The sequence below is a fragment of the Ischnura elegans genome, chromosome 8, assembly GCF_921293095.1.
Source record: "Ischnura elegans chromosome 8, ioIscEleg1.1, whole genome shotgun sequence".
Taxonomy (NCBI): domain Eukaryota; kingdom Metazoa; phylum Arthropoda; class Insecta; order Odonata; family Coenagrionidae; genus Ischnura; species Ischnura elegans.
The window spans coordinates 48,650,070-48,665,757 of NC_060253.1; the positions used below are offsets into that span (position 1 = coordinate 48,650,070).

Sequence of the window (15,688 nt, forward strand, 5' to 3'; positions counted from 1 at the left end):
ACTACTTCATTACAGTGATTTGAATCTTCCCTTGAACTCACTCTCCTATGAAATGAGGAGTAATTCTGGGACCAATAAATTTAGCCATATTGTCATTTCTTAACACGCTGTGTACCGGGATATTTAAATTCCTAGGAACGCCGATTCTCGGTGGAGGTGTTGATATTAGAAATATGTGCCTATTAGGGCGTAATGCCTTTGGTTTAAACGTGGTTAAAAAGCTAATGTTTAGAATATAACTTTACCCAATCAAACGTTATGATGCATCAATTCATTATGAATAACGAACAACAACTGAAAACTTACTAACAAAAACGTATTGTACACTTTAAAATTGTTTAGGTTGACGCGCCTAAATGAAGAGAATCTTCGTCATCCATCCGGAAATTCGGGAAAAAAATTATGAGAATTCTCGCCATCCGTACGCAACATGTTAAGAGATGTGGTTAGAGCATTAATTTAACCAGCAAAGGGGTTTAATTTCACTAGCAATGTCTCCTTAATGCAAAATTATCACCACCAAAAGTAATGCGGGTACGTTAATTCCATTCATTTCCATCCCTACTCTTTTTTCCTCCATCTTCCCTAGACTGTCTTCAGGGGATAATTTCAATTGATATGGTGAAAGTGTGCAACCTAATGAACTCCTTGTTTTACACACACATTAGGCTGAACTTCTAAAAGCTCACCGGGATCATTGTCGGAGCTGCACTTGGGCCTGGGGCAGGCTCTCGTCATGCGGGATGGACCGGCACATGCATCCTCATCTCCTCCTCCGCTCTCGCAGATCCTCGTCCTGTGCTGCTGGGGCAAAACACCAGTGGCGCCATTGGGACAGTCAACTGTGAGTGGGCATGGGGACCAAGGCGACCACTCGCCCCAGCCACCGTCATCACCTCCGCGCATACCGTCCAAACCCTCGCCAAGGCGACCTGGTGCACAAAAAAAAACACAGTTCATATCCTGACCATATGGAAAAATTTTAATTTATGAAAGTGATGAGGAATTGCTAAGAAGAGTGGGAAGAAAGGGGAGTCTTCTAAAAACCCCAAGAAGAATATGGGAGAACTCAGTCAGTCACATCAAGAGGCGTGATGGCCTGATGAAGGTAACTGTCGAAGGACAAGTGGACAGGAAGAAATTCATTGCGGCTATAAAAATAGTAAATTGATAGCCATCAATTGAACAGCAATTTCTAAGCACGATAAACATCTTCCAGAAGGTAGTGGTGAAGTATTCTCATGAAATCTCACTGACATCTCCCAGTTGAAAAAATGATATTCAAAACTATATCTCCAATGAAGTTGACCCAAAGAAACTACCTTATTTCTCCAAGTATAGACCATAGACTGTTATCATTACAAAAATTTACTGAGGAAAATAAACTATGAAGATATTCATCTCTCATGTCCAACGCAAGACATCAATTCCAAATCAATAAATTAATTGATATGCAGTTCAAAACATCAATTTACACATTAGGCACTATTTTATACAAGATATTTTGGTAAAAAAGGGGGACTATACTCAGAGAAATGGAGTAATTACTGAAGTGTGCATGATCATATTAACTGAAAGGAAATTAATAATGCAAGAAAGTTCAAACCTGATATGAAAGCATAAACTGAGTTCAGGCTTACCTCGAGCACATGTACCGTCCGGCTGACATATTCTCTCATCCTCACGTGCCGGCATGAGCCGAAGAAGAGAAGCGTTTGGCACAGGTGCACGGCATGAGAATCGAAACCTCCTCTCAAGCCTTGCTCCACCTCCATGCCCTGCTCATGTAAGAGAGATAAGATATTTAAACCAAAGCTCATTACTCACTCAATAAATGCAAATTCACAATATTGCACACATTACAACCAGCGGCAGATTTAGGGGGGTCACCCTCCCAAATTTTATGAAAAATTTTCAATACTTATTCATTTAATTGTTTTTGTATTCTTGTAAAGGGAGTGTATAAGCAAATGCATGGCTTAAAGTCCCAAATGTCTTCATTTTTAAGTTTCTTTATTGCATAATTTTTTTAAATTTCGTCTGTTTTTAATTTTTGTTTTGAAATCTTTGACACATTTATTCAAAAATTTAATGAAAGACTTGAAAAACCCATTACTGAAGCATAAATATAGCTTGCGCTTTATATTTCTTGAACAGAAAATCCTCAAAATAAAAAATGTAGTTTAATATGATTGACAACAGGCATTAGCACCTCAAACCAAAATATCCACAAGAAAATGTACACAGTGAGATTCAAAATAATGCCAATCTCACAGAGAGATTAGGACCCACAAGATGGAGGTATGAATGCAAACTTCTTTCGCAAAACAAAATGATAATTTAGGACTCAACAGGTATTTCACTAAAAAATACTCCCTTAGAATTTTGTCTGAAATTATATCCCTCAGCATGCGCTCAAATACAAAGAAGATTACACATATATATGTACCTCACTTGGGTTAAAAATGCTAAATTTATGGCATGAAAGGTGCTAACATCATTGATATGGTGAGAAAATACCTAATCATTAAATGAAAGACCTCCCGGAAAATAAAAGAGGGTTGGAAACCTACTGCACCCGTGAGATAAAATTTGAATTTAAGATAGAATGAAGAACATAATATGTAAACTAAATATATTTTTCACACATCTTAATGGATCAACAGATCATGACATACGGAATGAGAAGAAAAGGTCTTACACACATGAGTAGAAGGTTGAAAAAAAATGAAAACACCAAACTATAAGACAAAAGAAGTACGTCTGAAAGTTTAACCTCAACAAAACCCAAATAATATGATTGAGTAGGTCTCAAGTACAACAAGAAATGTATTGCACATGTCAATATTTCTCACTAACACATTGACCACCACACTGATTATAGTGATCAGCAATAAAATTTCCCATGCCAGTCATTGTGACCAGCCACAAAGTGAGAATCCCCGGGTATTTCTTACATCAAGGGTTACCGGGACAGATTGTTGTGGCATGGACCATGGATAAAGTGATCTTTATGGCTGAATTACCTCAAAATAAAGTGGAATACATTGTAGATTCATCACAATATTATCGCTACATGACATGAATCAATAATATGAAATTGATGAAGAAAACACCGATGGCATCAAAGGAAATATGCACTGAAACACCATAGCGTTCAGCGTGTTCATAAAAAGTAATGCAGTGGCAATTACCTACTTCATATTTGTAAGTAGTTTGGAACAAGAGCTTGAGTAAAGGGGTAAATGGGATGAATATTAACGGGAGGCATACCTAGTGATGGATATGAGTAGTTGCTGGAGGATCCTGAAACAGCCAGCCATGGTGTCCACTGTGACAGCCTCCTCGCCTCAAGACAACGGATGCCAACATTGCACGTTTCATACTCGACAGGACACCCACTGCACTCTGCGCCCCCATTGGACGGTGCAGGCGAGTTGCACTGCCTCCTACGAGTGCGGAAGCCACCACCAGAAGGACCGCCATTGCCCCCCCAGCCACAGGGAGCGCTACATTCGCTCCACGAACCCCACTGCGACCACTGGCCATCCACAGGTGGGTGTGTCTTAGCTGCAAAGAGAATAACCTCACTATATAATACGTACACTAATAAGCTCATCTCAACTGCAGGCACTAAGATGTTTGGAAACTTGAAATCAAAATTAATGAAAATTTAAAGCAAGTAACAATAAGGTATACATCAAAATGGCAAAAATATTGAATTTGGTTTGACAGTCTAATCACAATATTGTCTCAGTGTCGACAAGCTATACGTATTTTAGTTGCATCCATGCTGATGTAAGAATTTATACTGAGTAGGGAAGATTTCCGAGAGATTTGAACTCAGAACAAAATAATAATAATAATAATATTTATTAGACATAAAACAAGCTACGCCTTGCATCGGTCTCACCCATCAAAAATTAATGTGCAAAATTACAATCATATTAAATAAAAACACAAAAAATATTATCATTGCAAATACAGAAAATGTTAAGTTACAAAGGTATCATGTCACCCTTGTCACTATCGAGGAATTCTTCAATGGAGTAGAAGGCCTTTTTTATGAGCCAGGCATGCACAACTCTTTTAAATTTGGTAAGAGTAAAAAATCAAAAGGAACAGCCAGCTACTGAGAAGAATAGTATAGATCTCGTATTGAACAAAGAGCAAACGAGAGGAGCAGTACATACCGGGACATGGTGGGTTTGATGTGCAATATATTTCTGAGTGGTCGCTTCCCACGCACACTCTTCCCCCATTGGCTGGTGCCGGATTTCCACAGATTCGACGTCTTGTCTTCACCGCAAGGCCACAAGACTGGGAGCACGGGGACCAGGCAGACCAAGGCGTCCAGCCTCCGTGACGAACACAACGGCCAACTTCGATACTCGGACCTCCAGAACATCTGAGGAGAGCGAGGGAAATTATCACATTTGGACAAAAAATACAGTCATGAGTAATCCAATACTGTGAACCAATAAAGAATAGGAAAAACTCTCTCTCTTTGAGGAAATAAGGATCAAGTTTTAACTTTTTCCCTTTCTCATTGACTCTGAAGGAATCCAATAAGTTAATTACCATCACTCAGCACTTCAATCCTTAGGTTGATACCCTTGTAAGTACTTTAAACTGAAGGTTAAATACACCAAGGGGGAATTTTACTGAGAAAAAACTGTTTCACTTGAGAGGCTATGACCTGATCAGGTTTTGATTCATATCACTATTAAAAAATTGATCACAGATGTGGTATGGATTAAAATAAGAATATGCCGTGAAGATATGTATATTAAACTTATATCAACCCAGATAAAATAAGGTGAGAAAATAGAAACTCCTATCCTCATCTGACTGAAATCCAATCAGTTAATTACCATCATTCAGTACTTCAATCCTTAGGTTGGTACCCTTGTAAGTACTTTAAACTGAAGGTTAAGTACACCAAGGGGGAATTTTACTGAGAAAAAACTGTTTCACTTGAGAGGCTATGATCTAATCAGGTTTTGATTCATGTCACTATCAAAAGATTGATCACAGATGTGGTATGTATTAAAATAGAAAGTGCCGTGAAGATGTGTATATTAAAATTATATTAACCCAAATAAAATAAGGAGAGAAAAGAGTAACTCCCATCCTCATCTGACATGAATTTCAATTGGATTCCATTTCATTGCGACTAAAAAAACCTGAAGGAGTCAAGCGCAATCCTGTCAAAACTGTCATCCGAAGAAATTCACCAATGGAGACCCCTATGAAAAAATTGTATTAACCTGTTTCAGATTTTTATACCTTCATATACATTACCATGGCAATGTATAAGAATGTATAAAAATTTGAAACAGGTTTATACAATTTTTTCATAGGGGGAGTCAAGCCCAGAAAAAATGTATCTCAATGAAATCAACCTGCGGAACCTTACATAAGGATATCTCCAACATTATCAGAGGGCAGACTCACGTTTTCCCACCATTCTTGGGCTCAGGGTTAGTGCACGTTCTCTGCCGACACTGGCACTCTCCAAGAGTGTTAGCTCCAGCGGACACTGGCCCCACAGACTCGTCAGATACCTGTGAGCATGGGAACCATGGCGACCAACTACTCCACCCTCCATCAACTAGAAAAACAGAGTAGCAAAAATGTAAATTGATAAGTTTTTTTCTTTCTTTCATTAGTAGAACCTTAAAAATCATACAAATAAAATTTTGTCATATATAGTTTTATCGTGCTAATCTATGATGTTACAATCAATTGCCTTTTTCTTTGGGGTTTTGTTTACATGTACTCCTGAGCATGCATTAAATATTAAGTATTGGATACCTTTTAGTACAGATGCATATTGAACTTTTCTTCACTGCAGTCACTGAGATACTGAATTTTCAATATTTATCAAGATTTTTGATACAAATTTTATTGCTGTATTTTATCCTGGTTATCAATACTCACCTCAATATATTTGTTCGTATCTATCTTACTTGGAATTTTGAAAGTAAAATTGAATTCTGGTGTAAAATGATTCGTAAAGCATGGAGCTCTATCAGGTAATATGTACCACGAGCTAATATGTGGATATTATGTTACACAACACTTAAATTTCAATATTTGCTTTCACTTATGGATTTTTTTCCAAAAGAGAGGCTGCTTGTTTGCCTCATTTAATGTATAACACAAACATTTTTCTCAAGATGCAATCACAGAGTTTTTAAGACAAAAATACTCCATTAATTATACAAATGATAGGTACTCAAAATTTGCTTAGAGAAGTTACATATGTACTTGAAATTGACAAAAATTTTTCATTTCTTTCTTTGAGACCCACATTCAGTCAAACAAAGCAGATCCAGCAAAGGCTCAAAAGTCTCTCACTGTTGAATTTGTAATCTAACAACTTCAATTGTCTGTCTTTTCTTCATTCTTTTTTTATGTCACATAATGACTGGTATTGTCAACTATCTGTCTTTTCTCACTTGTAATATTGTAGCCGAACTAAGCTGTTGAATAAACTTATTCCAACTGTATGAACTATATTACAGTATATTCCGGTTAATTGGGACATATCGGGACTTGTGCACTTTGCCCCAATTAAGTGACTGCCCCAATTAAGCGAACTATCCTGTATATGGGCATAAACAAACGTTGAAATGATAGAAAGAAGACTAAAGAATGTTTATAATGTAACATGAGTTTATTCAACTATTGATTTGATTAATTAATCAGCGAGTTTAGTTAATTTATTATGATTTTTAAGAATTATAACAATTTAGTTAAAAATATTTTTCACAGCCTCGGGCGACGCTGAATGAATGTCTTTCAGTAAGTCCTATTAAAGAAAAGTCCTATCGTCTTGAGGATAGTATAACAACAAGAGCTTTCAAGATAGGGCAAGAATAGGAACATTTGTGAAAAACAAGAGTAAATCAAAGGAGGAAAATATAAAAAAATAGCACTCAGAAAACAAAAAATTTTAATTTCGTCGAGAGTATAAAGTCTATGTCGCCGACTCATGGCCCAATAAAGCGGCATGCTGTCCCAATTAAGCAGAGAATACTCGGGGATATTCCTCTATCGGGTTCTGTTCGTTCGTTGGACCCATTAAACGGAATCTACTGTATTTAACAAAGGCTCAAAGGTCTCTCACCAGGGTGGCCAATGATGGGGCAGGTGGTAATAACTTGACTCCAGTGCGCAGCTTGCGTGTTTCCACCAGGAGCTGGCGTGCAGGCCTCCCTTGCCTCATCCCACCCGCAATGTGGATCAGCAGCATCCATGCATATCTGTCGTGTAGAGTGGCGAGCACAACGCTGCGCAGGGATGCGCAGCACTCCATGGCTCTCGGTCCCAAGGTAGAGGGATTCCTGTGTTAGGGCACAATGAATGAGATCAGCATGATTCAATATTCAGACATATTGGAGTGTGTGATTATTATTTTTTATACTTTATTTACATGATCCACATTAACACATCCAGAAATTAAATCTCGCTCTGAAATTTTTGTTCTATCTATCGAATAAAGGGCATTGAGTGGATATTGATTTTCATAATTCGTGATCAGAATAAGCGACTGGTAGAGATATAGTCCTAATTCATAAAGCCGTGAATTTTGATTGTTGTGCATCATCAGTAGTCTGTTTGGATTATCATTGTCTTTGTTTGGAAAGCACAATTGCTACATGTAACTATGCCCGGTTTTGAATGAATAAGATAAGTATGATTTAATATTCAGACATGACAATAAATAACTACCATGAGTGTAAGAAAATAAATGGGAAACATCAAGGGTCATTTAAGTTACGAAAATGATTTCAATAAAGCATTTACTATTTATACACATGGAGGAGAAAAATTGCATCATGAAATTTTAAACTTGGATAGGTGATACCAGTAAGAACCAAAGTTATCAATGATGTTTGGGTCAAAAACACAGTTTTTAAACTACAAAAAATTTGAGCTAAATTGGCCACAGTTTTGCCCTGTTACTGGATGCCTTGTATTCATTGCGATCTAAAGCAGGCAAAGCATTTGAAGCCTAGATTTCCACTCATTCTCATGTGTTGAAATATTTTAGAGGATTTGGAGTCTGGCTGCCAATACAATCTCAAATGGGTGGTATATGCCTATAAGCCCTTCTACCACTATTCACCTGTATCGAACACAGTGGAGTTTGAAAAGTACTGCTCAAGGCAAATGATTTTTTCCTCTATAGAACTTTCATGCATCCCTTTTATGTGTCCATCCCATAAGTAGTGCGAAAGCTTTAAAATAACACTTTTGGCATTAAAAGTAGATATGTAATACTAAAGATGATGAAAAAAGGTTTTGAAAAATAACTATGTGACCCAAATTTGATATGATGCAATTGATGAAAAAGTGATGCCAATAAAATATTACCAACGTATTCAAGTATGTTGAAGCAACTAGCCTAACTTTGCCGTTAATATTTTTTATGACATCAAACTGAAGCAGTTTTAATGAAATGATTTCTTTATGGCACTGAAGTGGCACCTAAATTTTTGAAAAGTAATAAACATATCACCATGAAAAAACAAATATCACCATATGAAACCTTAGATTTTAGATCACAATAAAATAACTCATATATTTCACTTCGGTAACATTAATGTTATCATTGTCAGACCATAAAAGATAATACCAGTGATATCTTTTTGAAATTAAATGATATCAAAAACATATAATATCTTTAGAATCTTGAGTTAGCAACCACTAGGAAGAACAAGCTGAGAACACTCAGGGGTACTCACTGAATCGGGGAGGTATCGAAGAGCATGTATTCTGAAGGGAGGCCCGGACCCAGGCACTGGAGCGTTCCATATCTCGACAACGCAAGCTTTGAGCGTTCGTGGCAATATGGACACTTTGATGAGCTGTCCCCCCTCGGCTGCAGCGAACAAGACGTGATTGGTGGAGTGCAGTCTGGTCGGGATTGAGAGGGCCGCAATTGCCCCAAGACGCAACGGGGCCTCGACGTGGAGGGGAGAGGTGGTGAGGGGGCGAACGGCACGGTCCAACAATTGGTAGCGTGAGGAGGCCACTGGCGAGAGGCGATGATAGTCACGGGGGTCAACACCTGTGAAGAATAGAATGATTTGAGGGCATTTAGAGAGTGAGGAAGCCACACAAAATAATAGGATTGCTGTAGGCTAATTAAAATATAAAAAAATATAAAAATAAACGATTAATCGTGGAAAATTGTAGGTATTTACCGTGTTTCTCAGAGTATAATTCCCCTCTGAATATAGTCCCCCTCCCCTAATTTTGAGAGTTCAGTTTCAGGAAATAATTTGTTAAAAGCGTTTGAATATAGTCCCCCCTTCACTTTTACTACGAACATTTTTGGAAAAAAAAGGGGGGACTATATTCAGACATATACAGTATTTCAATTAGATTCAGAAAGTTCTAATGAAGGATAATATCAATCAATAAAACCGGTGGTTTAGCTTGATCGATACAGTTCCTAAAGCTGCCTCGCAGCTGTACATATATTTGCCAGTCCTTTTTCACCGTGAATAGACTGGAACGGAGGGAAAAGGTATATAGAGGAAGCGACCAACATTTAAAAAAATATGGGTTAATTTATTTCTCTACACTCAATTCCAATGACTAATAATTGAAGATTGCTGAATGAACCAATTAGATAAAATGAGATTAGAAAATTAAATTGAGAGGAAAAATGAAAACCTGTTGACAAGCTAGATTAATAGCTTAGCATGAATCATAGCTTTCAGTAATGTAATACTCAATGTACTCAGTAATTTGCATAAAAATAAGACCTCCCTGAATAATGTAACCTGCAGTTAACAAGCAGTGAATAAATTACTGATTTTAAAAGGTATATTAAAAAAATAATTTATCATGATGGTTTTCTATCGGAAAAGACTGCTGTACTATGTTCTGTAAAAAATGGTAAAATGGTCGTTGAACAAAAAATTATTATTCAATTATTATTAACGTAATAATTAATTTTGGATATGGAAAACCATTCTATTATGGTTGACAATACACTGTGAGAGGGGAGAGCATAATATTGAGACTCACGTCCATCTGCCTGAACTCCATGTTGCGGCATCATATCATCACAGGTGTGGGCGCGCGAGTCAGGGGAGTGAGATGGCTCCCATGCCGATCCAGGGGAGGCTTGGTGCTTGAACGGTCCGCGGAATGCCTCTTCGATTGAGGACATGTTGAAGGCACAAATGGCAGACCCAGCTATGCTATTCCTGTGGAGAACAATGGAAGATTATTGAGACTTCAGACTAAATTTTACTGAGGGAATTGACAGACAATAGTTCATCAATGATGCATATTACAATAATAAAATATAGTGGTTACGTAAGTAGCCTCTTAAAATCGATTCCGAGCCAAGGGTAAAAGACAAATTATTCTTAGCTTTAATCTTTGGAACAATTTCACCTTAGTATGAATGAATTTTTCTCGTTAATGCAAAAGTTCAGTATTATAATATGTTTTTAATTGAATTAAACTGAAATTTGTCAGTGCATATGCTGTATCACCCCTTAGCATCCTTAACCTCCTATATAGGCAATCTTACCACACAAAAAATCGGCAACCCAGATACTTAAAAAAAAAAAATTAGTTTACCCTGCACAAACCTTTTGATGAAGGCATATAATGAACATAGTTCAAAAATAAAACTAGGAAAGTGTACGTATAGCAGAATCATGTACTACTGAATAACATCAAGTATACATACCTATGCAAATTAAATTTGGCATAATATATAATTAATGTAATTTTAATACGTAAATCAAAAGCTATATGTTCAATGCACTAGTCAGAACAAATTAATCATTGAAAGCCATCATTATTAGGGGAAAATTTTTCCTTTGGCCACAAATATAATACAAAATTACTAACCGTGGTGTTTGGAATGTTGCAAAGACAATCCGCTCCGACATGAGGTAGTCCATGCCTTGAATCTCATCAAAGTAAAATGGATACTCTCCAGGCAGAGAACAGTTAAGTCGAGCCTTGAGGAATGTTGTCCAGTTGTCTCTTAGCATGACCACGCCACCAGAGTCGCCTTTGCACACGCGAGCAATGCGTGAGTAGATCCTCTGAAAACCAAAAATGGAAACAGCAATATTGAGAAATTTGTTTGCTTCCAAGATACTCTCTCCAGGTCACTGAAAACCATTCCACCATGGGTTTAAAATAAGTTTATTTTTGTAGTAGGGTACAAAAGTATATTTTCTTACTTTCCATGTGTAGTACGGAGGTCTGAGAGCCCCCTTTCCATATTTTATTGAACACTTGAAGGTAGAAGATGTAATATTATGCCTATACTCACTTCAACTTCATTTTAACTACAATTGTGGGAGATGTAACATTGTATGTCTCCCTCCAATTAAAATTTATTTTTTTTCTGCACAAATTAAACTTTATTTATAATTTAATTTTACATCATCCCACATATCCTAAAAGAGGAATTAAAGTTGAAATAAAATAATAACTAACCAATTAACTTAATTGGATTGTGACCGACTGATTTTTGAAGTTATTGCAAAAAGGTCCACCAAGGGCAAAGGTAACCCTTTTGAATAGGACATCCTCAATAGGAAAAACTTAATTTTTTACTTGCTTCATTGTGAAAATATTATCAGCATTAGTGCATAGAAATGTGAAAAACTAACTAATTTATAAAAATATTTTTACAAAGCATAGCAGTATTCCACTGCATTTCACAAATTATGAAAGAGATGTGATGTATCCTGGAACAGACCTTTCCGCAGTTGATGTACTCCACTGCTGACTCCCTGAACAAGAAGTAAACGTGTCTCTCAGTTTCGAATGACCCAACAAACTGGGGCTCACTCAGCCACTTGCTGTTGTACTGCAATGTCCGAAGAGGCGACTGACCACCACCTGTCCTGTAGATGGCAGGATCGGCACCACTGAAGTCCGTTGGGGTACCTAAGAAGACAAGCATAAGAGTGAAAGCAATTAATAATACATACATATTTATATACTTCACCATGCATAAATTTCCTAGAGACCAGATATGAAAGTCCCTGACAATTGTGGGTTAAGTATTATGGACTAGGTATTTCTAAAGACGTGATAAAAAAATAATTTATACATGTTTCAAAATATTTTACCCAATAACACCAAAGTTGCCTCCTATTTTTGGTAATTGTTGAAGAAAAATGTTGAAGTTTTAGTAAGATTTTGAATAGTGTTACTGTGATATTCCATGAACTTTGGCCAGGTTTGTGCTTATCTTGTAAACATCTTCTGGATGGACATATAATGCAGTACCTTGTGGATGGTTTATGATTGATTCATAAATTACTCTCACAATTAGTTGTAAGTGAGACTTTTGATTGTGACCCATTTGGAAACCTCACTATAGGGTAGTTTTCTTCATCAAATAAAACGAAAGGCATTGATTGCGATTCGTTACCCACCATTAGTGTATTCATAATATACAAATTATTTGGTTTTAGAAATACCGATTTAGACAAATGGCAATGGTCAATTTTTTTCCTCATTTGAAAAAGGCCAGATTGGCGCCCATGCGATGCCACTCCACGTGACGTCACAGGGACCTAGTTTCTATACGAGTAGATAGGAGTTTTACATTGTCTGAGATTACCATGTATGCATGACTCACAGAGCTCAGGGAAACATGTCTTAATAATCACCTATTGAAACTGGCTAAGGTTGGAAAGTTTTCTTCCTTTGATAAGGTATTAATAATCCTTATTTAAGCCAAGAACTACCAGCTAGCAGGGTACTCTGCTACCTGCTAGCATCCTGCATCGTATCAGCACTCAAAGCCTCGCCCCAAGGTCACCTCACTTGCGGCAGCGGGAACCAGAACGACATCACACGGAGTTTTCCCGGCATTCACACTTACAATTAGCCATTGCGTTTTCGCGCGCTTGAAATTTTTCACTTTTCATTTAATCGCGAAAAATAGATATCGTCATTTGAAAATCAAAATGCGTGAAATACGTACTCCAGGAGTAATAATATTTCGATTTAGGCAATAAAACAATAATAGGAAACCACCCTATTTTCTAATGAAAGATGGGTTTTTCCATTAATAATAATGGTGATAGTAATGATAATAAAATGAATTATTAGGAGCAAGACTCAGAATCTTCCTCCATTTAACCCCTCATCATTAACCTAGCACTTTATATTTCAAACGACTTGGATTGTCAGTTAAAAATTTATGCATGAAAAACGGTATATAGAGTGAAGTATGTAAACATTACATCAATTCCTATTTTCATAAGTAAAAAATAAATGTGAAATAGAATTGATAAAAAACTCACCAACAAAGAATAGTCCCTTGGTTGCTAGAAGTCCCTTGTCCCCATTGGCTCCCTCTGTAGCTTCCCCTAAAACAACAGGGGCTGTCAGCAGAGCTGTCACATTTGCATGTGGATTGTAAGGGCACTTGGCTGTCCCATCCACCCACTCCAGTACGTGGCCCACGCGATCCATCTGGGATTAGAAGGAGGAAGAGATATTACAGAGAGTTGTTTCAAGCTTAATTTAGTGGAATTACAACATATTAGTATATAAATTTAAAGTTACCAGCAATTTTCAACAAATACCTAGTGAAATTATTAAGTATTTATGGAAAATTACTGTTAAGCAAGAAAAGCTTGATAAAAGGTTACTGTATTCAATTCGTCGTACGCCCTTAACCCTTTCAGTGCTAACCGATTTTCTAGGCAATATGCTTAAATTGCCGAAGCATTTTTACAGATTTGCCAAAATTTCAAGAAAAAATTATGTCTCAAATACAAGTGAAGGTAAAAATTCAAAAACTCAAGAAAATTTTTATTATAATTAGGTATTTTCACCTTTTTAATATATTATTCGACGATTTTTTTCACAAAATACAAGTTAAATAATAATTTGAATAAAATATGTAACATAAAAATAAAATTAATACTGACTTTCAGTATGATGTTGGATATTATACTACAGTAATGGCAGTTTTTGATGAGAGGGAGGCTATTAGTAACAGCAGTTTAGGAAAATGGATTTTTTTTTTGTAAATCTTACCACTGTAAGTAACCACAATTACTCTATCTCGATTGAATTGAAGTTAATTTCTTAAATACAAACTCTTAGTTCAAACTCAACTTGAGTCTCAAATCTGAGCCACCGAGTTAGAGTGAAGACTCAAAACTGAGTCAGGTTCCTGTGTACAGCCCTTAATTTCTCAGCAAATTAACTCATGACGATCCTTACCTCTCGCCACGAGCATCGTGGTGAGTAAGCATTGGTTCCGCATGCAAAGAGCAGTTGTCGTCCTGTACCACCCGCCACCAGGATGCGCACGAAGTTGTGGCAGTCTGCTTCGGACTGTCCCTTGGTCATGCACAGCGAAACCTTCTGATCTGGTGCCTTCCACGATGCCACCTCTAAAGGCCTCAGTCCATCCAGGCTCAGACGAACTAAAGTGTCCCTGTTGAAGAGAAGAAAGGTATATACATCAACTAACGCATACGATTCACTGGCATCCGTTATCACGAAGAACAGAGAGAGCTTGTAACATATCCACAACGTGGCGGCTCAATGCGGCTATTTCGAGCGGCCATGTTGGTATCAATGTTTATTGGGTTGCGTAACGTCAGGATACATTAAGTATTTAGGGTTCTTTAATTTTCCCGATCTCATAATTCCTTGCAGTTTTGAATGTGGAGGTACTGTTCAAACACTATCAAACATTGAGGAAAGGAAACAGATGTTCGAAGGGTAAGCTTATTATTTACTATTTTGTGCATTTTTGTCTGATTTTGGAAAGAGCGTCCTTTTATCTTTTTTCATTTTATTTTTACTTTATTCTTTTCAGTGCTGAATAATGCAATGGCTTAAACCAGAGCTTGAGAAGAAATTTCAAATTACAACTAGCACTATGCTTTGAAAAAATTAAAAACTATTTTTCCATTTGAAAATTTAGTCAATTAATTAAAGCACAGTGCACCGTGGAACGGAATTCAAATATTGACTATTTTATTGACATCAAAAGCAAGAAAGTCTGCAAAATATTTCGAGCCGATTTGACAATGGGAAGTGGGTAATAATAAATTATTAATAATAGATTATTAATAATAAATTATTAAGATTCCATTGATGTAAAAGGCGAAGGAAGTTAAGAAAAAGCGTGTTGCAAGAAACTCTTCGTTCAAAATTTTGTACCTCGAGAAGTCGTATTTCTCTCCTTGCGCAGCGCGACTGTAGAGAGACCCCCCTGACAAACAAACGGCTCTTCTTCTTCGCTCCATGAACAACTTGCCGCGTGAATAAATGTAGTGCCAATGACGCAACCTGGAGGGCGTTGGCAAGGAGGTAAAGCGAGTTCACCTATCTGGCGTTGCATAGCACTACACATTCGAATGAGCGCGCGCTATCTCGCCATGAACATACCGACTGTTTACTTAATCATTTCAGGGGATTAAGGATTCACGGCGTCCCGGGCCATGCCTTGTTTGACTGAAAACCGACACACATCTCGAAACGATAAGGAAGGAGACATCATAAACTTTGATACCATTTGGGCGGACAGGTTACTTATACAGCGAAAGCCGAAAAGAAATCGTGGGTGAAGAAGGTATACGAAAGAAAATCCTTCAGGCGTACTTTGGTGGAGAAATTTCAAACTGAATTTGGAAGTGCATTTTTTATTCAA

The 15,688-nt window shown here is 37.1% G+C and overlaps 1 protein-coding gene across 1 annotated transcript in view; it reads right to left on the reverse strand.

The window, feature by feature from the left end:
• LOC124163432 (semaphorin-5B) overlaps positions 1-15,688 on the reverse strand; it is a 318,709-nt gene that overhangs the window by 7,246 nt on the left and 295,775 nt on the right. Inside the window, exons 4-15 of the mRNA XM_046540342.1 lie at positions 14,248-14,464; positions 13,317-13,488; positions 11,756-11,946; positions 10,891-11,090; positions 10,051-10,232; positions 8,757-9,082; positions 7,136-7,352; positions 5,458-5,614; positions 4,194-4,408; positions 3,274-3,570; positions 1,641-1,778; positions 690-932 (exon numbers count right to left, since the gene is read on the reverse strand). Coding sequence (XP_046396298.1) covers positions 690-932; positions 1,641-1,778; positions 3,274-3,570; positions 4,194-4,408; positions 5,458-5,614; positions 7,136-7,352; positions 8,757-9,082; positions 10,051-10,232; positions 10,891-11,090; positions 11,756-11,946; positions 13,317-13,488; positions 14,248-14,464 — 2,555 coding nt within the window. The remainder of the gene's footprint in view (positions 1-689; positions 933-1,640; positions 1,779-3,273; positions 3,571-4,193; positions 4,409-5,457; positions 5,615-7,135; positions 7,353-8,756; positions 9,083-10,050; positions 10,233-10,890; positions 11,091-11,755; positions 11,947-13,316; positions 13,489-14,247; positions 14,465-15,688) is intronic.